The sequence below is a fragment of the Vipera berus genome (genome assembly GCF_964194415.1).
Source record: "Vipera berus genome assembly, chromosome: 3".
NCBI lineage: Eukaryota > Metazoa > Chordata > Lepidosauria > Squamata > Viperidae > Vipera > Vipera berus.
This window is the reverse complement of record NC_138204.1, coordinates 88,288,616-88,313,008: the sequence shown is the minus strand read 5'-3', so window position 1 is coordinate 88,313,008 and position 24,393 is coordinate 88,288,616. Positions and strand designations below refer to the sequence as shown.

At 39.6% G+C, this 24,393-nt stretch overlaps 1 protein-coding gene across 1 annotated transcript in view; it reads left to right on the top strand.

Annotated features, from left to right (window-relative positions):
- The first annotated feature begins 354 nt into the window (after positions 1 to 354).
- ABCD3 (ATP binding cassette subfamily D member 3) overlaps positions 355 to 24,393 on the top strand; it is a 57,143-nt gene continuing 33,104 nt past the window's right edge. Inside the window, exons 1-4 of the mRNA XM_081322656.1 lie at positions 355 to 560; positions 16,890 to 16,923; positions 18,583 to 18,681; positions 22,764 to 22,852. Coding sequence (XP_081178782.1) covers positions 427 to 560; positions 16,890 to 16,923; positions 18,583 to 18,681; positions 22,764 to 22,852 — 356 coding nt within the window. The 5' untranslated portion in view covers positions 355 to 426. The remainder of the gene's footprint in view (positions 561 to 16,889; positions 16,924 to 18,582; positions 18,682 to 22,763; positions 22,853 to 24,393) is intronic.

The window sequence follows — 24,393 nt, the reverse complement described above, 5'->3', positions numbered from 1 at the left end:
GTTAAAGAAAAGCACATGTATTGTTTGTTATGAAAATACTGATGTAATTAAAGTAAAATGCATCTAATGCGCCCCCCCAGATGTTGCGCCCGGTGCAGCCGGCCCCCCCTGCACCCCCCACTGCACACACACACACACACACACACACACACACACACACACACACACACAAAGCTTTCCTTCACCCGGCCTTGGCGTTTTTGGCGCTCTCTGCTGAGTCTGCCAAGGCTCGGGCCCGGCTGCCGGGTGAGGAGGAGCCAAGGCGGAGTTGCCAGAAAGAGGGCAAGGCCCGAGCCTCCTCTGTTGCCGGCAGACGCCACCTTTTTTTCCCGACGTCCCTCTTTGCGGCGAGCCCTCTCCTCCGGTCGGCAGCCGCCGCTTCGCCGCTCGGCTTGCGCTCGCCGTCTTCGTTCTTGCTGCGCCGCCATGGCCTCCTACAGCAAGTTCCTCACCGCGCGCTACTCCACCGCGGCCGGCGCCGCCGCGGCCGCTTGCGCCCTGGTCTGCCTGATCAACAAGCGGCGAAAAGCGGCCGCCGCCGCCGCTGCCGCCTTGCACGGGTCAGTGATGGGGTTGGGGGTGGGTGTTTCGGGAGGGGTCCGGCTGGGGTCGGGGCTGCGATTGCGATACTGGGCGACAGGCTGGCTTCTCCAAGGTGGCCCGAAACTGGAAGGTCACTCGGAGTTGGGTGAGGTTGGGCTGGGATGAACGATCTTCCCCTTTCCTCCAGTTACCTAAGGGCCGATCCAAGTTCGGAAGGTGGAAGGGAAATCCGAAAGGGATTTCGTAATTGACAGAGGTCAACAAAAAGCCGCGCAGTTGAACTGCTTGATCCCTAGGGAACAGGTGGATGTTCGGCAGGTGTGGCTTTTTTTTTTCTTCCAACGGGGAAGGCAAGTTACTTGTCTGATTTTGGAGATCTTCCTCTTCCTTCAACCCAACTCTTTCCTTCCAAACTCTTGATCTCGTCCTGCAACGCTTGGTGATCAGCCTTTGTGATCAGTTCTAGCTAGCTGGGCCAATGAGGAGGGAGGACGAGAGAGAGAGAGAGAGAGAGCGTCCTCTCCTATTATTTCTTTCAGATATTTGAAATCCAGTTAATTGGAAAACATAAACAGTGGATCCAGTGTTTAGGAATGACTTCACTAATCTTGGAGGTACCTTCCAAGATTTGTATGGGTTTGTTTCCAAGTAACCAAGTGACCAAGTTTTAAAATAAATCAAAGCTATGATATACATCTTGGAATTATAGTGATTTGTTTGCTAAGTGATGCTGGGGTTTCCTCTGGATTTTGATTCCAGAATGCTCCTTTGTTAGGAGAAAGAAACTGTATTACTTTAAAAATGTATATTATGTTAATGTTACAATCATAATACTGTAGTTATCCTTCACTATATACTCAATGGCTCTTATACAAAGGATCTAATTTACACAAACTGCATGGGGTCACTGCAGATTATCCTATATGAAACATGTATGTATGAACCCAGGGAGGAAAAAAATCAGGTAAAAGTTGAGTCTTCTGAAGGGTAGTTAACAAATATCATTACTGTTAAGCTTATAAGATTCCCTGTTGAAACACTGCCATGTGGGTAAACCTATTATTGCTGGTATGCACACTACTGTGCAAGTCTTAGGCCAGGGGTGTCAAACTCAATTTTATTGAGGGCCGCATCAGCATTGCGGTTGCCCTCAGGGCCGGGTGGGTATGGCCAGGGTGGGCATGGCCCACTGGGTGGGCGTGGCTAGAGTGCGTATGGCCTACTGGGTGGGCGTGGCCAGCTCTACATCGTTCGCATCAAGGGTGCTTATGGGGGCCTGGGTAGGAGTGGGACAGATCTGAGGGTCTCTGGCAGAAGGAGGGTCTCTGGGCCAGGGCCAAGGCAGTGGGGGCCATTCCCTCACTGTTTCCAGGATGGCTTCGCGGGCCACATGAAACCACTTCACGGGCCGGCTCCAGCCCCCAGGCCTTGTGTTTGACATGTCTGTCTTAGGCCATCATTAGATTTGATGTGGCAATTATATAATGACCACATATATTATATCTCAGTCTCCTTATTAGAACACAACCAGAAAATACAGGGAATTTGTATGCAGCATTCAAAAATAGGAAAAAGCAGAAAAAACAGCTCCTGTAGGCTAAAGGGTCAAGTATTTAGTGCAGGGGTCTTCAAACTTGGCCCTTTTATGACTTGTGGATTTCAACTCCCAGAATTCCTCAGCCAGGCACGCTGGCTGAGGAATTCTAGGAGTTGAAGTCCACAAGTCATAAAAGGGCCAAGTTTGAAGACCCCTGATTTAGTGTGACCTCCCCTTACACTTGAGCAACAGCAGACACCTGGCTCCTGTAAACCTAAACAGAATGGAACCCTAACTACTGCCAAGTAAGTCACATGAGCATTACATACAATGCAGACACATGTTGTATGAGTGTAATTCATTGGAACCTATCTAATAAAGCCAACATTCAATCTTATAATTCCTCCAAAATGCCAAAAATCACAGAATTTTACAGACATAAAATCATTCTTTTGCCTCAGCGAGGTCACTCTCAAAGGGAAATCAACAAACAAGCTGGATATTCAAGATCTGGTGTTATTCAACACCAAAAAATAATTATGGACAGTCATTAAAACTTTGCTACAGCAACAAATCTAATGATGGGCTATGATTTTTCATACTACTGTGTATCTTGCAAGTTTATAGCTGTGATAACTCAGGCTAAAGTTTAGGTAGTAAAAATTATTTTTTTTAAAAAACTTAGTAAACCTGGCAGAAACACTTTCAGAGATTTACAGGCTAGTACTGCCCAGCATTAAAATAATTAGACAACAGTTAGTTTAGTTGTTTGTCTTTATACCAGCAAATTGATTTTTAATATGAGTTGAACACATACATACACAAAAAACAATTATGCTGCCAGTACTAAGGAAAGCAGTTTACCCAATTGATAAATTCAATAGCTACCTTATTTTCAATGTGTCCTTAGACCTTGATCATGATTTTATTTTCCTGACATTCTATTTAATTGTTAAATGATGTATCATACTCCTTTGATTTGGTGACAAATTTTGTGTATTTTATAAATTACCTGACAAGCAGATCATACCTATATACATACTAATGCATTTTGCCTTTATTGAGATGCAACCTATTTTAGTTAATTTATTTAGAATATTAATAGAGCTGTCCATTTTAAACCCAAACTCTGAGTGTCTTTCAACTGAAAAAATAAAGCAATAGATGCAACAATAAAAACAAAATAAACAATTAAATAAAAACCCAGGCGCAACAAGTACACTTTCCTGATGCAACTTCTAACATTCTCTTCCCACTCTAACCTCACCCTATCCCAAACCTAGAGGGAAATGCCAGGTTTCACCACTTTCCTGTGGGTGGTGGGCCTGTCTGATCTCTGTTCCATAAGGTGGTGCTGGCAGTGGAGAAGGCACACTTCCCAGGATCTATAAGATGGCAGTGTTTGAAAGGGACTGGGACTGTGCCCAGGCTTTGGTGGAATGAGCAGATACTATCAGAGAGAGGCAGTACCGTGGATGACCAGGCCATGTAGGATTTTAAAGGTGATAATCAGCAACTTAATTGCACCCAGAAAGAAACTGGGAGCCAATATAGTTCATGCAACAGGGATGTAATATGGATCAATGTACAGGTGCTCAGCCCTGTGCATGCAGCTGCCCTTTGGATTAGGTAGTGCCATGTAGGATTCATTGCAGTAATCCAAAGGGAAGTGACCAAGGTGGGAGTAATCATGAAGTTCAGGAAAGGGCATAACTGGTACACAAGACAGCTTTGTGAAAAATTCCCCTAGCTACATCTGTCACTTATTATTTTTATAGACATAATATGATATCCAGTGATTCTCCAGTCACACAGTAAACTCTATTTCTCTTTTTTTAAATACTATCTCTTCAGCATCTCAAATCTTCTCTGGTGAATTTTATTAGAATGAATATTCAAAAAAATGTAATTGATGGAAATCCCTATTAAATTAAATGACCTTTGGGTTCCCAGTTAAGATCCAGGCAATTCATGTTAAATGATTTAGTTAGTGAACTTTACTTGGTTAAAATGAATTTATCATCCTTAACGATCAAAATAAGTATAGTAAAGTAAGCAAAGTATGTATGTATATTAGATGGGTAAGTGGTGAAGAATAGGATTGTTAGATTTCTAGTGAGGGTATCATTACTGTTTTATTTGTATTGTGTCAGCATTGTGATAAATAAAATGCACCACATTGGACTGATACAATCTCATCTTAAATGGAATAATCCTTGAAATATATACAAGCAATTTTAATTAAAATTACATTTGTGAAATTATTAGTTTTCTGCATAGAGAAATAAATAAATGAAATTTGCTATCCATCAATAGATTTGTGAACACATATGTTTGGAAATGTTTTGATATAAATGTTTTAATTTGCTAAACGATATATACTTTTATCCAAATGGGAACTGCACAGTGCAGCGTAGTTCAAATATTAGCTTTGATATTAACATATTATCCCAAGTACTATAGAAGATTTTACACTCACATAATATAAAATAGCATTTGGCAACCACAATTACTTAATTGTGTAGGTGACAGGATTATGTTGCAAGCACATAACTTTTGTTCTACTGAGATGAATGATACTTGATTATTCAACTGAAGAAATAGTTGTGTCATAGTATCTCCTTTCCAAAGGTAGTAGGATGCTAAATGAAAATTAAGGAAAAACTATCTACAGGATAATAGTGTTTAGAATAGGAGTAGAGAAACTTCATTGATTCAAATGTTACTGAATTAAGTTCCTGTCAACAAGTTTTAGAAGATCGTTAATTCGCTCATTACAGATGTAGAGAGTATCTGCTTGAATTCTTTAGTGCTGCTTTTTGAAGGATTCTTAAACACATTGCCACCAAGGAAGGATATATTAACTATACCTGTGATGAAATTCAGTCAAAGGGAAATAATATTCCGTTGCAAGGAAATTGGTTGAAGCCAAATATAAATGTTCCCTTAAGTCAAGATTATTTCCATATCTACAGCAGTATCATCCAGAATCTGGAATCATTCAAGTTTTATTCTTTTGATAGTTTCTCCCAAGTGAATATAATGGGATATGACTAAGGAAGAACACATCGAATTCTACTGGTTTGCTACAGTAGCTTTACTACTGTTGTATAAAAGCATGAGGATGAATTTTGCAGTAAAATAGTAAAAATAAGGAAGATAATTTATTTATGTTAAGACACATGAAGCAACATTTAGTCTGATTATTGTAACATAGAACATGTCCTTCACAGCAAGTCAGTATGTTACTTTTGATTCTTTGGAATTTTATTTATTTATTTTTATTTTTATTTTAATTCCATTTATATCCCGCCCTTCTCCGAAGACTCAGGGCGGCTTACAAGCTTGATTCCTACCGATAATTAACAGAAAATAATTGTGGAAAACCAGACACATTATACAGTATTTTCATTAATGTACAAATGAGAGGTACAAAAAAGGCAAAAGCCAGAAATGAATTTGGTCGGTATAGATATATTTGCAAAATGTCATTTTGTCAAGTCTAGGATTATGAGTGGTTTTCAGACTTCCTTTGCAGCCATGTGGATTGTAAAGAGTTAATGCAAAGGACAGGTGTGTTGGAACTTTAGCAATAGTTATTAGAAAAAAGGGAAAGCTTTAGCACAAGAATTCCAGTAAGTTCTCCACTTTGAAATAAGAAAACTATATATAGGTGGCAAAATCCTTTGCCTTTTTGAAGGGATGACTGCATCTGTTGATTCTTTTTGTAATTGTTTGTTAGGCTTCTTATCAGTGTGAGAAATTATTCTCACAGCTTTATCCTTTCAACACAGTGAAAGCAAATGCAGTTCCCCACTGGCAAAGAAGGGATCTGTTCTGATCTTGTGTGATATTTGAACAGAATCTGGAAAAAGCAGAGTAGGTAACGAAGGAGTTTCTTGGGTTTGTCAATTAATCATTGATATTCCAGGACCTAGCTGGGTGGAGAGAAAGAGCAGCGATAGCAGAAAAAGTAGTCTGACAGGATATTTTAAATCTTAGCTTCTTATGAAATCAAAACTCTGAAGGGGCTGTGAGAAGATCATAGCCTTCAGACTGCCATCTGAAGAGTTAGTTTAGAAGTCATTTCTTCATCACAGAGAATAATGAGAATTGATGTGACTTCTTAGCTCTAGTTCTCCTGTCTTCCAGTGCTTTCACTATTTATGGTATCATTTAGGAATATCTACTTATAGAAATTATTTATTCTGACCCATGTCTAGGTGGAAGGTTTTATTATTAAACTCTTAAATGAAATCTTGACTTTCTTATGATGTGTCCAAGGTCTTGGGATGGATCATACAATGTAGTTTTTAGTTTTAAAAAAGTGGCGGGTATAATAGCAATTTTATTAGTGTTAGCTTATATTTCCTTGCTATGTCTTTTTTAACGATTGGTTTGAATAACAGTAGAATTGCTTGATACTCATTTGGTAATAATTTACTTGTCCAATTCTAAACTTCATCATTTAGTCAATAAGTAGATTTAAAGGGATGAATTGTGCCAAAGGTAACATAAGCAGGTTAGGAAATACATAGACTCAAGATCTGAACTACAGGTGGTCCTCAACTTACGACCACAATTGAGCGCCAAATTTTTGTTGCTAAGTGAGACAGTTGCTAAGTGAATTTTGCCCCATTTTACAATGTTTCTTGCCACAGTTGTTAAGTGAATCACTGCAGTTGTTCAGTTAATAACATGGTTGTTAAGTGAATCTGGCTTCCCCATTGGCTTTGCTTGTCCGAAGGACGCAAAAGGGGGATCATATGACCCGGGACACTGTAGCCGTCATAAATATGAACCAGAAGCATCTAAATTTTAATCATGTGAGCAGGTGGATGCTGCAACGATCCTAAGTGTGAAAAACGGTCCTAAGTCACTTTCTTCAGTGATGTTATATCTTCGAACGGTCACTAAATAAATTGTTGTAAGTCGAGGACTATCTGTAGTATCTGTCCCACACATACCTATGCTAACATTTCACGTTCGCATTTAAATGAAAGAAAAGAACAATTGAAATGGCAAACATCATATTATGAGCATTTGTGAGTTTATTGCATGTAAGACTCTGGTACCCAGCTTCAAAAAAAAAGCATTATTTTGGGATTTTGCTTTTGGAAAGCACCATAAAGATCCCCATCTTGGAGGAGAACCCTTAAGTTGCTACACCTGGACTGAAGAACAATAAAGCAAGAATACGTCACCATTATTCTTGGCCAACAGTTGCATATTGCCTTGAAATAGATTGCCAGAAAGTTGTACTGCAATAGTTGAAGGCTAGGAAGAGAACTAAATTTGACTTCACTTAAACATTAAGTTTACTACAATTAATTTGACTATTCCCTATACATGTAATAGATATGAGAACTTTTGAAGGAGCTCTGGGGGATGGACCAAAGGAGTTTGAGGCCACACGCAGCCAGAGATGCCAGGTCCTGCACTTGCGTGATGGAGGAATTCCTCCTATTTTCAACTAAAAGGCACATTATTGGTTACATCACAAGGAAAACAAAGATCAAAAGTTAATAAAATGTAACATTTAACGTACAGGTAGTTCTCGACTTATGGCCACAATTGAGTCCAAAATTTCCATAGAATAGAATAGAATAGAATAGAATAGAATAGAATAGAATAGAATAGAATAGAATAGAATAGAATAGAATAGAATAGAATAGAATAGAATAATAACTTTATTGTCACATTGAATGTACCCTAATTGGCATACATTAAAATGAAATTTCGTTGCATTCAGCTCTCAAAGGATCACCACCCTTTGTTAAGCAAGACAGTTGTTAAGTGAGTTGTGTTCCATTTTATGACCTTTTTGCCATGGTTGTTAAGCGAATCATTGAAATTGTTCAGTGAATTATGTGATTGTTAAGTGAATCTGGATTTTCCCTTTGACTTTGCTTGTCAAAAGCTCCCTAAGAAAGTTGCAGATGACAATCCTAGGACCTGCTGGTTGCCAAGCACCCAGAGTTTGATCACATGACTGTAGGGATGCTGCAAAGGTCATAAGTATGAAAACTGGTCATAAATCACTTTTTTTCAATGTCGTAGCTTTGAACAGTCATTAAATGAATGATTGTAAGTCGAGGATTACCTGTATTGGATTTCAGCTTGGTGTTTGCTGAATGATGTTAAAGTGATGAGGCATGTTAAAGTTATGAAGGTTTAATTAATTGATATTTTTATCTACAATTTTGCTTTGCATTTAGGTAATGGATTTATTTTAATTCTGTCTGTCCTTTCAAACAGATATTGGATGTGAACTAATCAAATATGGGAGCAAATACGTCTTCAGAAAAATTAATAATAGTTGATCAGAGCTCAACATGTGGGTGTCAGGAAATCAGCTAGTCTGATATTGCACAGTTTTGGAAACACATCAAGAAACTTCTTATACTAAATACAAAACTGTCTTTGTAGATATAACCTATGAAGAATGGTGAAAAATCTAAATAACAAAGCATTCATTCTAGTAGGTTTTTTCCCATGCTAATAATTTCTTAACTTCATTTTGGTTGTATTTGAAATATACAAGAAACATAATTCCTGATTAGCCATCATTTTGTTATTCTACAGGTATTTCTGATAGGCCACTAGCTTTATAGAGGTTCCTTGTGTTATATGTGTGCACTTTTTGTAACTGTATCATCTTCTTCTGATGTCTTCTTTTTTTTAAAATTAGTTTTCTTCATTTATAACAGATATGTCAAACTCGCCACGTCGCGTGACGTATCAGAGCTTTTCCCCCATTGCCGGCAATGGGGTGGGTGTGGTTTCCTTGTGACATGTCCGGCCCGCGGGCTGGCAATTTGACACCCCTGATTTATAACACAAAATGTGAAAACACAAAAGCAAATAGTAGGGGACAGCAGTAGAAAAAGGGAAAACAAAGAATTTTTAACTGAGGTTTTTAGTTAAGGGATAATTTACGGTAATCTGTTTTAATTGTTTTTTAACTTTTGTATTTTGTACTGTTTGATTTTAAATACCCTGTAAACCGCCCTGAGTCCTTCGGGAAAGGGCGGTATATAAATTAAATTAAATTAAATTAAATTAAATTAAATTAAATTAAATTAAATTAAATTAAATTAAATTAAATTAAATTAAATTTTTAAAAAAGTGTGAAGAAAGGGAGGGGAAGAAACAAAAGGCATTGACTTCCGACTCTCTCTGTTGCAGTAAAATCAGACATTAAAATCAACTTTTCACATCAACTTTTCACATTTCTATAATAGTATGCACTAGCCATTTCTGTATCGGCACATCAGTCTAATAGGTAAAACCCAAAACCATGATATCATTTTTTTTCCACCTCAGGCACAAAGTCCAGAAGCGGTTTCCAAGCAAAAACAAAATTACCAAATGTTCTTTTCTTTTATCAGCACAGTCAATTTGGCCACCTCTGCTAATTCAGTTTTTGTAACCATTATGTCCATGGTAGGAATTGAGACATCCTTCCACTTTTGTGCGTAGAGCAATCTTGCTGCCGTCACCATATATAAAATCAGAGTTCCAATTTTTTGTTTCCAGTTCTCTTTCCATTAGGCCCAGAAGGAAAGTTTGTGGTTTAATCTTTATGTTCAGTTTAAGACTTTTCTCCATTAGCGTAGGAATCCTACTCCAATATTTCTTTGCCTTATCACATGTTTACTGTTGTGTATTTACTAATTGTTATTATAGTGAGTTAAACAGAAGTTACAAGGGCTGAGGTAAAACCGCGGCAGCTTTTGACAGCTGTCAAAAGCTGCCGGGCGAAACCGCGCAAGCGCCAACAATTGACAGTTCAACACGCGCTACAGATGACAGCTCCGAGCTGTCAAAACCGGACGGCTCCGATTGGCGGAGACTACGGCGCGGGAACAGACTCACCCCTGATTGGTCAAGCCGCCGGCAGCTGTCAGTATAAATAGATGTCTTGTTCCCTTGTTCTTTGCCTGGTTCCGAATAAAAAGTTAAACTGTTAACTTGCTGTCTCGCCTGCTTCTTGAGTAAAGCACTGGCGACGAGGATGGGATGCTGCTTGCTTAGCTGAAGTCACTACCTAAGGGGAGAAGAGATTTTTTCCCTTAGCCGAGCTGGTCACTTGCTGAAGTCACTGGAAGTCAAACTTCCATTCAACGCAAGCAGCGGCACCTCAATTACAGACAGCATGACGAACCACGGCCACATTCGAGAATTCGATACCCGCCACCCAGAAGGCTGGGAATCGCATCTGGGCCAGGTAGAAGGGTACCTGGTAGTCAAGAAGATCACGGATGACTGGGCCAAGGCGGCCGCCCTCCTCTGGCTCAGCGGCCCCGCCGTTTATGATGCCGCTGTGGGGATCTTCACCCCGGAGCCGGTCGCCACCATCTCCTATGCAGACCTCACTGAGGGGCTGAGTAAATACTTCATGCCCCTCAAGTCAGAACTCTACTGGAGAGTGAACTTCGCTCGGAAACTCCAGCTTCCTGACGAGCCAGCAAATGACTTCATAACCAGGGTCAGACATGCCGCACGTCGGTGCCGGTTCCCGGATTTGGAAGACCGAATCCGGGACCAGATTGTCATAGGGCTCAAGGACGAACGGCTGAGGAAGAAGCTGATCGCCAAGCCTGAAATGACAATGACCGATGTGGCTAGGGAAGTCATCGCATACGAAGACTGCCACGGAGACGACCGACGGGTACCGGACAGCGGACCACGGGGGTCCGTGCACCAGGAAGACGGCAGGTTCAGCGGGTCTGAGGACGACGATGGCCCCACAGATATAGACGCGGTGCAACGGCGGTTCGAGAAACTGAGGATGCAACGCAACTACAAGGGGGGCCCTGCCAACAATCAGAGGGGGCCCAACTTCCCGACAAACAGGGCGAAGTGTGCCAGTTGCGGCGGAAGCCACCCTAGGGCAACGTGCCGGTTCCGCAGTGCCAAATGCCACGGGTGCGGGAAGACAGGCCACCTCAAAGCCGTGTGCCGCAGCCGGAGCCGGGAAAACCTGCACGACCTGGAGGTGACAGCCGAAGGTATGGCCCCATATACACTCAGAGCTAGGCACAGCCCCAGAACCCCAGTGTCTAATGTAAGGGGGAGGGCGGAGAAACATACAGTCCACAGCATTCTTAAGCCCAAAATCAAGGTGGACGTCCGGATTCATGGAATTCCCTGTGAGATGGAGGTGGACTCTGGGTCCTCCGTCTCACTAATCTCATGGCAAACGTACAGGGACATTTGTAACCGAAGTAGGAAAAGGCCCGCCCTTAGACCCACCAAACTCCGCCTAGCCGACTTCCAGAAAACGCCCATTAAACTCCGGGGAAAAGCTTCCGTCCCCGTAGAGTTCAAAAAATTTAAAGGATCCCTTCCTATTTTGGTGACCCAAGAAAACAGAATAAGCCTGCTAGGATTAGACTGGTTTGAGGCACTAGGAATAGCGTTGACAGGTGTCAACGCCATTCAGCTGTCAAAATTGGAATCCGTCTGCTGTCAATTCGCGGACGTTTTTGACAGCTCACTAGGGAAATACACGGGACCGCCCGTATCACTTAAACTGAACCCAAATGTGATGCCTGTCAGAATCAAGGCCAGAAGGGTTCCCTTCGCCTTGAGGGAAAAAATAGAAGCGGAGCTTGACAGATTAACAAACTTAGGGGTCCTCGAACCGGTAGAAGGGGCCGAGTGGGAGACACCCATAGTGACCCCAGTTAAACCAAACGGCCAAATTAGATTATGTGCCGATTATAAAGCGACCCTCAACCTCGCTTTAAACGCACATGCCTACCCGGTACCGGCTGTCAAAGACATCCTCGCGGCCATTAAGTCAGGCGCCATATTTGCCAAGTTAGACTTGGCGCAGGCGTATTTACAGTTGCCTGTCACCCCTGACACCGCTTTGGCTCAAACAATAGTCACCCACAAGGGAGCATTCAAAATTAACCGCCTTCAATTCGGCATCTCTGCAGCCCCGGGAATCTTCCAGGAAATCATGGAGAAAACACTTAAGGGAATTCCCGGGGTCTGCCCATATTTTGACGACGTCCTAATTGCAGGGGAATCAGAAAATGACCTGGCTGACAAACTAACTAAGGTACTCCTAAGGTTCAGGAAGGCCGGTCTCAAATTAAAAAGAGACAAATGCTCCATCGGGGTGCCCTCAACAGAGTTCTTAGGTTTTAAAATAGACGCTAAGGGAATTCACCCCACGGACACAAAAATTAAAGCTATCAAAACAGCACCGACCCCCAAAAACAAACAAGAACTTCAGGCTTTCTTAGGGTTAGTCAACTTTTACCACACCTTCCTACCGCATAAAGCCTCCATTGCAGAACCCTTACATAGATTATTAGACAAGGGCAAACCCTGGACGTGGACCCCTGAGCATGATAAAAGTTTTAACCTCCTAAAAAACTTACTCTCCAGCAGCACAACGGTAGCCCTGTTTAACGATCAGCTGCCCTTATGTCTCGCCTGCGATGCCTCCCCGTACGGCATCGGAGCGGTCCTAAGCCATTTAACTAAAGAAGGAATACAGACCCCTGTAGCGTTCTATTCGAGAACGCTGTCAAAACCTGAGCGGAATTACGCTCAAATCGATAAAGAGGCTCTAGCTATAGTGGCCAGCGTAAAAAAATTTCATGATTACCTGTATGGCCGACCATTTACTATTTATACTGATCATAAACCCCTGTTAGGACTCTTTACAGTAAACAGGCTAACGCCACAAATATTATCTCCCCGCATCCTGAGATGGTCTACATTTCTATCAGCCTATTCGTACAAACTAGAATACAGACCAGGGAAAACCATGGGCCATGCAGACGGCCTGAGCAGACTGCCGCAAACAACTGTTGACCCAGACCCAGCACCAGCTGGAAGAATACTGGCTATCTCTGAGCTGCCAGAATGCCCCTTATCTGTCAAAGATATCTCCGCAGCTACCGCGGCAGACAAAATCCTAGGCAGAGTCCTAGGATATGTCACAACGGGCTGGCAATATTCGCCCCAGGAACCACAATTCCAACCTTACTTCTTAAAACAAAAGGAATTATCCACCCATCAGGGATGTCTCTTATGGGGCAGCAGAGTAATCATCCCTGACAAACACAGACTTAAAGTACTAGAGAGCCTCCACGAAGGGCACCCGGGCACCGTCAAAATGAAGGCTCTGGCCAGGAGCTATGTTTGGTGGCCGGGTATAGACAAACACATTGAGGCACACGTAGCTGGCTGCTATTCCTGCCAGCTAGTTAGAGCAGCCCAGCCACAGGCGTCCATACATAGATGGGAAACGACAAAGTCACCTTGGTCTCGCATTCATATAGATTATGCAGGTCCGTTCCAGGGACAATCATTCCTAATTGTCGTAGACAGCTTTTCAAAATGGCTAGAAGTGGCACCAGTAGCCAATACAACTTCCTCGGCCACTATACAAGTTTTAAGGGGATTATTCGCCACGCATGGCCTCCCTGATGTTATAGTTTCCGATAACGGCCCCCAATTTACCTCCTACGAATTCCAGAGTTTCACAACGGCGAACTCTATTAGGCACACCACCTCGGCTCCCTTTCACCCATCGTCGAACGGCTTGGCAGAGGTGATGGTAAAATCAACCAAGGAGGCACTGCGCAAGATCATCTCCGGCAACTGGCACCAAAGACTGGCACAATTTCTTCTCTCCCAACACACCACGCCTTGCACAACTACCGGAAAGTCCCCAGCAGAGCTTCGCTGGGGCAAAAGATTGACCACCAGACTGGACCGTCTCCACCCAGACAGATCCCCTCCAGACCCAGAACTACCCCTCCATCATAGAACTCTCAACACTGGGCAAGCTGTCTGGGCTAGAAACTATGGGGAAGGGAACAAATGGACACAAGGGGTGGTCATCGAACAAACAGGCCCCTTATCATACATCATTGACATTGGACAAAATATACATATCCGCCGACACATAGACCAACTACGCCAACGCAGTCCTCAAAACATAGGGGGTAGGGGGGACGACGAAATACCAACAGAAGCACCGGCGCAAAGACTGGCACGTCAAGACTCCCCTGACCGGAACATACCATTTCAACACCCCACTCCAATCAACGCAGATCCAGCAGAGCCAAACCCCCCACCCCCGGAGCCAACCCAAGAAGCGCCAAAAGAACCAGAACATACTACCGAGACTACCCCCCGGCGCTCCGAGAGATTAAAGAAACCTCCCACATACCTGAAAGACTACGAATGGGGAAACCCAAAAAAGAAACAGTTGGGGTAAATTCAACTCAATCAGAGGGAGGGGGAAGGGGTGTTGTGTATTTACTAATTGTTATTATAGTGAGTTAAACAGAAGTTACAAGGGCTGAGGTAAAACCGCGGCAGCTTTTGACAGCTGTCAAAAGCTGCCGGGCGAAACCGCGCAAGCGCCAACAATTGACAGTTCAACACGCGCTACAGATGACAGCTCCGAGCTGTCAAAACCGGACGGCTCCGATTGGCGGAGACTACGGCGCGGGAACAGACTCACCCCTGATTGGTCAAGCCGCCGGCAGCTGTCAGTATAAATAGATGTCTTGTTCCCTTGTTCTTTGCCTGGTTCCGAATAAAAAGTTAAACTGTTAACTTGCTGTCTCGCCTGCTTCTTGAGTAAAGCACTTACCATAAATGATAAAAAGTCCCTTTACATTTACATTTCCAACACTCATTTGAAATACCTTCCTCTGAGGTCTTCTGATGTAGAGACAACTTAAAATAAGCCACGGGTACAATGCTAATTTCTGCTCTCATCAGCCTCCTCCATAAGCAAAGATTCCTTTTATGCAATGTATTGCATAAACATCATCTTATCTCTTTGACATACTGGTTCTTATTTTTGTCATTAAAATCCTGCTGTATTCTTTTAGCTATTATACTTGTTTGGTAAGATAAACATTAAGCCATATAAGCTATATAGACACTTCTGATAACTTTTTAGGTAGTGCAGCAAAGAAGTGAAGGCAGAGGCACGCAAGTGTGATAGATCGGGGTCCCCAACTCCCCGGTCCATGGACCGGTCCCGGTTCACCGGGCCGTGCAAATAAGCAAAGCCCCATCTGCGGGATACAGACAGCACATGAAACCACGCCCTCCTCGATCTGCAGAAAAACCTCTCTCCATGGAACTGGTCCCTGGTGCCCAAAAGGCCTCTGTGATAGATGATATAGAAATTTGATAGCAGACAGACAGACAGATGTTAGAATAGCTTCCCTATACAGGTAGTCCTCAACTTACAACATTTCATTTAGTGACCATTCAAAGTTGCAACGGCACTGAAAAAAGTGACTTTTTTTACAGTTAACACCCTTCGCAGCACACCCATGATCACAAGATCAAAATTCAGATGCTTAGCAACTGGTTCATATTTATGACGGTTGCTGTATCCCAAGATCATGTGATCCCCTTTTGTGACCTTCTAACAAGCAAAGTCAATGGGGAAGCCAGATTCACTTAACCACCAGGTTACTAACTAATCAACTACAATGATTCATTTAACAATGGTGACAAGAAAGGTCGTAAAATGGGGCACAACTCACTTAACGAATGTCTCATTTAACAACAGAAATTTTGGGCTCCGTTGTGGTCGTGAGTTGAGGACTACCTGTAATCTAGAAGCAGAGATATTTGTATACATTAGTATAGAGTTTTGGTTAATTTATATTTTTCCACTAGAGTATTTCTCCACTACAGCGTTGGGTTTATTTGCTTTTGTTTCTACTAAATATTTGTGTTCTAGAAGTAATAAAAAACCTGGTTGGTCCCCCAGCTTTAGAGTTAAGATAGTCTCTTTAAGCTGAATGGAGTTGCGGAAAAATGGGCTTATTTCTTTGGGCAGTTGTTTTATGTTTGTTCATTTTTTTAATAGGATTGTTATTCTAACTCTGTGCAGCCTCACAAAATTATTTAGAGTGGGCAGCCTAGAATTATAATAAATAAATAACCATTAAGTCTATATTTGAATGAAATAGAGTAAATACATACAGTATTTGAATGAAATAGAGTAAATAAATACATAAAAGACTGTCAGTTTTTTTATACATAAAAATATTGTAAATTGCTTTGTATTTTATCATTGTAATATCTACATTTTTCATACTTATATTTTCTAGAAGTGGCCCACCTAATATTCTGATTGCATCTTGATATCTTGAAAAATACTTTGCTTTTTAGAATATGGTCCCAGATATTATTGAATTACAAGTTCTAGGAACTCTCCATTGCCATGCAGGTGACACTACCAAAAATTATAGCTTGGCGGTATTTGAAGGGTCACAGGTTCTCTATTCTAGTTTTGGAGGAAAATATCTTCAATTAATTCACATAAATGATATTAAAATATGTTGACTTACTCTTATTAAAGTCAGTTATAGACTGATACCCTCATCCAGTGAAAATTACAGAGAATCTCTGTGGAAATGGATCTATTTTTATGCATTGGTTTTATCAGCTAGATGTATCTGGGTTATTACTACCTTTCTTTGTAATTTGAAACTATGTAATTCTGTTTTTATTCTTCTCAAATAACATTGGGAAATATCTGGTTTCTGGCTGAAATGCTTTATCATTTAAATTATATAGGAATAGTAATCATATTGAAGATTATAAAATCAGGAGAAACTAAAACAAAATTAGCTAATATTAATTTAACTCTAAAAATATCCAATGGCGTGTGTGTGTGTGTGTGTGTGTGTGTGTGTGTCTTTTTATTTGGTAAAGAAAACTTCAATAATGTGTTCTGTTTATTTTGTAAAGAACTTTGTAAGAAACAATAAAAGTAAAATAAATGTATTATTTACAGAAAGAAAAATGGAAAAAACTTATCCAGCAGTGAGGTAAGTTTTACTTATAGTTACCCTATCAAATCTAGATCAGATGATTGCTGAAATTCCATGAAATTATGTTGTGTGTAGAAATATGCTAAATACATTAAAGAAGAGGTTAGAAGAATGTTTGAGCTATATTTTCTCTTATATAGTGGGAAAATAGAATATCTATTTAAGTGATTTATATTGTATATCTATATATGGAATTTCACTGACTGCAGTAATAAATAAATAAAATAAAAGATTATGACATAGTAGCACTAAGTCATTATATGTAGCTTCATTTAGAAACTGAAATAATTATAATACATTAATTTTTATTTTTATAATATAGATAAACTTCCACAAAAATCAAATTTTACAGTGGCTGCACTGTAAATCACACTTCTTTTAATATTGGCTAATACAGAAATAAAAAAACCTATCCATAGTCCTTTCAGGGAATTGATTAAAAAAATGGAGTAATAAATACTAGATTTGCTGTGTGGCAGAAGTAGAACATTATATTATTTAATAATTCTACAGCTTTGATCTAGAATAAATTTGAAAAAAAGTTTATATCCACTAATCTTAGCAAAAGGAAAATGATAACCAGGCAGTTTATATTGGCCAATGTAAAATGTTTTAAAACAATGCAGCTTTTCTTTAAGATGGCATCTGTTTTGCAATATTTGCAATATTTACATCATAGTGAACTCAATTGGTATTGCTTCTGTGTATAGGCTGCTTTAATAAGTACGTTTCTTAAAGTGTTTTATAACAGTTTTCCTTTTGTGACCAAAATATATCAAAGTTAAAATATTTTCTTTAAATCTAAACTACGTACATTTCAGTTCTTAAGAACTGGTCATACATGTTTGGATGAATGAGAAGTAGATACTTAATGGGGACATGGAAAACATTTGAAAGAGGTGCTTTTCAAAGGAGTTGAGTGCAGATAAATCTCTTTTTGAAGGATTAAAGCAGCTGCATTTTCTGCAAAGCTTGTGTGACAGTTTAGAGGGCTGTGTTTATCTGGGCCTGAATCTAATGTCTGTGCTGGCGTGCAGACAGACAAGGGACAGCCTTTGAAACAGCCACACGAGCCTGGCATAAGAGGTGACTGCTTTAAAGAGAGCCGTCATTCACACTTTGTGAAACGCCTCTTTAAAACACTCTATTTACCTATTTATTCTATACTAGTGTAAAATATCCTGCCAAATTGCCAGCTATTTCACATGTACTGCTAAAAGACATAAGTTCATGTTTTTATTACTGAATACAATCCAGGCTAAAGAGAGCGTTTTTTGTCTTTTTGATTTTCACTTGGAAATAACAGAAAAATTGCCTGCAATAATAACCCAATTTGCTGTGGGAAGTGGAAAGGCAGGCATATACTAACTTCATCTCCCAGTTTAGTTTTTTTGGTCTATTCTTACTTTCTAGATTTATAACCTACCCGTTTGATTCATTGAAGAATAAGCATTGATAAAATAAAGATATATCATGAATATAATGAAGAAAATGGCAAGCCCTGCTTCTTTTGCAAAGCAAAAGCATAAGTATTCTTTATTTGATAGATCTAGGATTCGGAGAGTAATTCGCATTAAATTGTTTAGCTTTGTTGAAATAATTAAGATGCGCTTGTTTTGATGAGACCATTTCCTCCTGTAATCTTTTAATATGCAGAAAGAAGGCAAAAAAGAACGAGCTGTAGTAGATAGAGTATTTCTTGCAAGAATTTGTCAAATTCTGAAAATTATGGTCCCCAGGACATTTTGTAAAGAGGTAAGTTGCAAACAAAGAATACTCAGTGTAATATTTTTGTTATGAAATCCTACTAGCTTGTTGTCTTTCAGAATGCCAATTCAACATGAAGGCTGTTCATTTCAGTTGTTTGAAGACTGAAAATTTAGGAATTTGGAGTTGCCGTTTATGTCCAACTGGCTCCTGAATATTTTTATGGTTACCCGTGTTAAACCTATAATTACTAATGTAGTATTTGGTGGATGATTATTCTTATTAACTTGACTTAGTTAAACATTGTAATTTGATTGCTGTAGATGTTCTTAAATGAATCCAAAGCAGCAAGTCTGTTAAAGATACAAATTAGGTCTTAAAACTGGACTCTTTTTCCTGTTTCTTACAAACACAAATAGTGTTAGAAGTGATTGTAGTCTTGCAGGTGTTGTTCGTTTCAGCACTGTATGCTATATTAATACGCTGCATTAAATTTCTGCAAGTCAGCCATCTGGAAGACATGGTTAAAGTATAACAATCATGTTAGGACTAGAAGTCAGCTTGCCCTGAAAAAAATTACGCACACAAATAAACTTCGCACACACACACATACACAAAGTGTGCAATTTCTTCAAAGGTCCAGGTTGTTTTTTCTACCTTGATTATTCAGTTATGAACTGAAAACTAATCAAAACTGAAGATAATACAGTATTTAACATTACTGTACTGGTAGTAACAGGAGTTTTCTAATATATAACAGTTACAAGAATTTTGGACTGTTTCTTTGCGTTTATACTGAAAAGAAATGAAACAAGATGAGAATTTCTTAGAAATGGAGAAGGAAATGATTATTTACCTGAATTTTATAAGAGTACATATAAAAAGAGGCTAAGCTTGACTATAGTCCTGATTCCTTTTTTAAAATAACTTCATTAGACTTTTCAAATAAAAAGATAAAAACTAACAAAAACTAATAATTAAGATAGAGAAAAAAGTAAAGAATTAAAAAAGATAAAAGTACAGAAAGATAAAGAAACCACTTCTGAATTTCTTTTACAATAGATATAAGGATAAATTTATATTAAACTGTTAGCCTAAATTTATATCAAACTTTTTCCCCATTATCTACTATTTTTATAACATCAAACCCATATCTCATAATTTCATTTTTTTCTGTTTCTGAAAAAAGTCCAGAAGGAGCTTCTACTCAGCATTATTTATTTATTTTAATTTATTTTAATTCCATTTATATCCCGCCCTTCTCCGAAGACTCAGGGCGGCTTACAAGCTTAGCAGTAGCCTTCATTCTATGTATATGCCTGCTTATTAGGGCTTTCACACACACCCCAGCGGCATTATTACAAAGTCAGCTTAATTGCCCCCAACAATCTGGGTCCTCATTTTACCTACCTCGGAAGGATGGAAGGCTGAGTCAACCTTGAGCCTGGTGGGATGCGAACCTGCACTAATTGCAGGCAGCTGGTGTTACTTAAGGAGGCATTAGTCCACTGCTCCACCAAGGCTCTTAATCAGTGTCTTCTCTCTAACCAAAGCTGTCAGTTTCATCAACTAAGCCAACTCTATCAACTTCGCCATCTATTCTGCCATTGTAGGTACAATAATGTCGAATATTTCCATTGTTGTCCATATAAAAATCTCACTGCTGTTATCATATATTGAAACAAAATTTTACGAGTTTCTCTAACTGTTTGTCCATCAGTCCCAAAAGAAAAATCTCTGGTTTCAATTGTATATTAACCTTTAAAATTTTCTAAATTAATACAAACAAATTAGTTTGTTTACATGTTCATCAAGCATAATAAAAAAGCCTTCTCTTGTTGTAGATACTTCCAAAGATGTACCTTTAAACATTTTAGAGAATCTTTCCAGTGACAAATTTATTTATTTAATTAGATTTCTATACCGCCCTATTCCCGAAGGACTCAGGGCGGTTTACAGGGCAGCATAAAATACAATATAAAAGATAATATAAAATTAAAATAAATTAAATTAATTAAGCCCAACAATTAAAACAATATTTAAAAAGCTAAAACCCCTTCAGTCCAGGCCTGATAAATCGAAAAGCCAGATTTTCAGGTCCCGGCGAAATGAACGCAGATCAGGGGCAGTCCGGAGTTCCACAGGTAAATCATTCCAAAGGGCAGGCGCGCCCACAGAGAATGCCCTCCCTCTGGGGATCACCTGCCGGCACTCCCTAACCGGCGGCACCCTAAGGAGGGCCTCTCTATGGGAGCGCACAGGACGATGGGAAGTTGATGCTGGCAGCAGGTGCTCCCTAAGATAATCCGGACCCATACCATGTAGGGCTTTATAGGTCATCACCAGCACCTTGAATCTCACCCGGAGGGCAACTGGAAGCCAATGCAGCTCGTGGAGAAGAGGCGTTACACGGGAGTATCGGGAGACTCCTATCACAACTCGCGCGGCTGCATTCTGCACCAGCTGAAGCCTCCGAGTGGTCCTCAAGGGCAGCCCCATGTAGAGAGCGTTGCAGTAGTCTAACCGAGAGGTCACGAGCGCATGAGTGACTGTGCGTAGGGCATCTCGGTCCAGGTAGGGCCGCATTACTGTGTCATCTTTAAGGATTATAACACAATGTGAATTTCAATCGCTCCACCTACGTATTCTCCCATTACCGGTATTTCATTTTCATATTATAGTAAAGTTTCTAGCTCATTTTATTATACTTATATCATGTTCTGCATTTGTTTATCTTCTGTTTCAAATTTCACTAAAAGTTTATACGTTTTAGCAATAACATATTCATTATTTAAATCATAATTCTATTTCAGTCTTACCATGTTCAAAGCCAAAAGTCCATTTATCTACATTGAATCTTGCTTTTAATTATACACAGGAATCTATTGTCTTTTGTTTTCAATAACCTTTGTCTCTCAGTGTAATCCACTCTTTGATCCAAACTAAATAACAAGCTATAAAATGCAATTTCAAATCAGGTAAACCTAAGCTGTCTTTTCTTAAGTAATACCATGTACTTGATTTGTTTAATTACATACCTGCCACATAAATTTAGATATGTGTTTGTTTAAATGGTACATCAGCTATCAGTACAGGTATTGTATGAAACAAAAACATAACATTCTAGGTAGAATATACATCTTAATCACAGAAATTCTTCCTAATAATGACGGTTGTAGTTGTTCTTTTTTTAACATATCATTTTTAACTTCATTCCATATCTTAACATAATTATTTTGAAACAACATACAATTCATATTTATCAAATTAACTACCCAGATTGTTTACCTTTTTCTCAATTTTGAAACTTATATTGTTCATCAGTTCTGTATTATTTTGTATTTTCATATTTTTGTTAACATATTTGCCTTCTATTTATTAAACTTAAAGCCAACTAATTTATCAAATTCTTTTAATTTTCTCATTAGATTCAACCCTCTTTAAAGGATCTTCCAACACCAACACCAAATCATCTGCAGAAGTTTCTTTTTTTTCATTTTTATGCCCATTATCCTCTTATCTTTGCCTTATAAATCCTTATCTTTGCCTTATAAAATAAATCCCTGCATCTCTACTACACAGGTAGTCCTCAATTTAATGACCATTCAACAGCACTGAAAAAAGGGACTTATGACCAGTTCTTGCACTTATGACTCTTGCAGGATCCCTGCACTCATGTGATCACAATCCAGGCACTTAAAAACTCAGTCACACTTAGGACAGTTGCAGTATCCAATTGTCATGTAATTTCCATTTACAATCTTCCTAGCTGGCTTCCGACAAGCAAAGTCAGTGGGGGAGTTGGTAGGGGGTGGCAAATCATGGTCATGTGATGTCTTGCTCAACTGCTCCTGATTCACTTAACGACCATGGTAAAAAGTTGTAAAATCAGATTCAGTCTAATCATGTCTCAATAACCACCCTACTTAACGGTGATTTGTTTTTCTTCTGGTCCTTATTTTGGTCGTAATTCAAGGACTGTGTGTACTTCAAATTTGGAGCAAATTAGCTTTATTTTAAAGTTTAATTTGTACTGATTCATTATGGTTGGAAAAAATCTGTATGCTTTCTGTGCAAAGCTCCCAAAATTAATCCAATTCTAAATATGGTTTCTATCTTTCTTATATTAGACAGGTTATTTGATACTTATTGCCTTTATGTTGGTACTTCGCACATACTGTGACATCTGGATGATTCATAATGGAACAGTTATCGAGAGGTAAGGATCATTTATATATTCCAAACCAATTTCCTACCGTTATTCTTCTATTTTATATCAGAAACTAATACTGCTATTTTTAGAAACACATTTTGCATACAAATAAATGTCATTTGACCTAAATGAGTAAATATAAAGGCTTAATCCAAGTACAATACAAAATATTTCTTTCTAAGACAACATGCCATGTTAACCCATAGGCTCTCTTCCACCCCATTCATCTCTCTAGAAGCTGCCTGGAGAAGAATCTTCCACTTTTAAACTAACCAGTTTGGCTCATAGAAAAGCAAAAGCCATAGTTTAAGGGTTAGCCTTGCTCAACTGGTGCACAAATCATAGTTTAAACAACTGCCTTCAACTGGTATCATCAGATATGTTGGGATTTCTCTCTCAGAATTCCCTAGTGGCATGAAATTTCAACATACTTGAGTGTGTCAGTGAACCGCATATGCGTACTAGTTTATTTTATAGAAGGTAATACATGATTCTTTATTTCTGTGTTGCATACAGTATAATACAATGCAGTATTGTGGTCGCAAATTATCTAAACGGTGTTTTAAAAATAACGAATACGCTTGGCTATCAAGAGTTTTGCTCTAAGCATCAAGACTTGATTTTAAACAAAGCTTACAGAGAGAAAATTTATTGTAAGCTTTCCATTTTTGACATTCATGCAGTAATCCCATATTCTATGCAACCTAACAAATAGCTATTCTTTTTACCCTTCATATTTTGACGTCTATTGAGGAATGTTGTTAATTATATTTCTGTAGCAGTAATTATCTATTAGGGTTAGGGTTAGCGCGGGTTGTGATGGGGGTTTCCCGATACTCCCATGTAACACCTCTGCTCCGCGAGCTGCATTGGCTTCCGGTTGCCCTCCGGGTGAGATTCAAGTTGCTGGTGATGACCTATAAAGCCCTAAATGGCTTGGGTCCGGGATATCTGAGGGAACACCTGCTGCCGGCATCAAGCTCCCTTCGTCCTGTGCGCTCCCACAGGGAGGGTTTTCTCAGGGTACCGCCGGTAAAAGATTGCCGGCGGATAACACCCAGGGGGAGGGCCTTCTCTGTGGGTGCGCCTGCCCTTTGGAACCAGCTGCCCGTAGAGCTTAGGACTGCCCCTGACCTTCGCTCATTCCGCCGGGACCTGAAGACTTGGCTCTTTGAGCTTTCTGGCCTGGACTGAGAGTATTAATTGGGGTTTTAATTGGATTTTAATTGGGGTTTTATATTTATTCAAGGTCTAAATGTAATTATTTTAACTGTTCTTAATTTTTGTAATTGTTGTATTGTTATTTTAAAAACCTTGTGAACCGCCCTGAGTCCTACGGCCGAAGGGCGGTATATAAGTAATAAAGAAGATAAAAATATTACTTTTGTTCAGTAAAGGTATCTAATGATTACTCTGCCAAGTCAGAAATAAAAATGTTAAATTCTGTACATTTTTTTTCTTTCAGTGCAATCGTAAGCAGGGATTTGTCGCTATTCAAGAGTTTCTTTCTTAAATTTGTAGTTTCCATTCCACTGGTAAAGAGACAT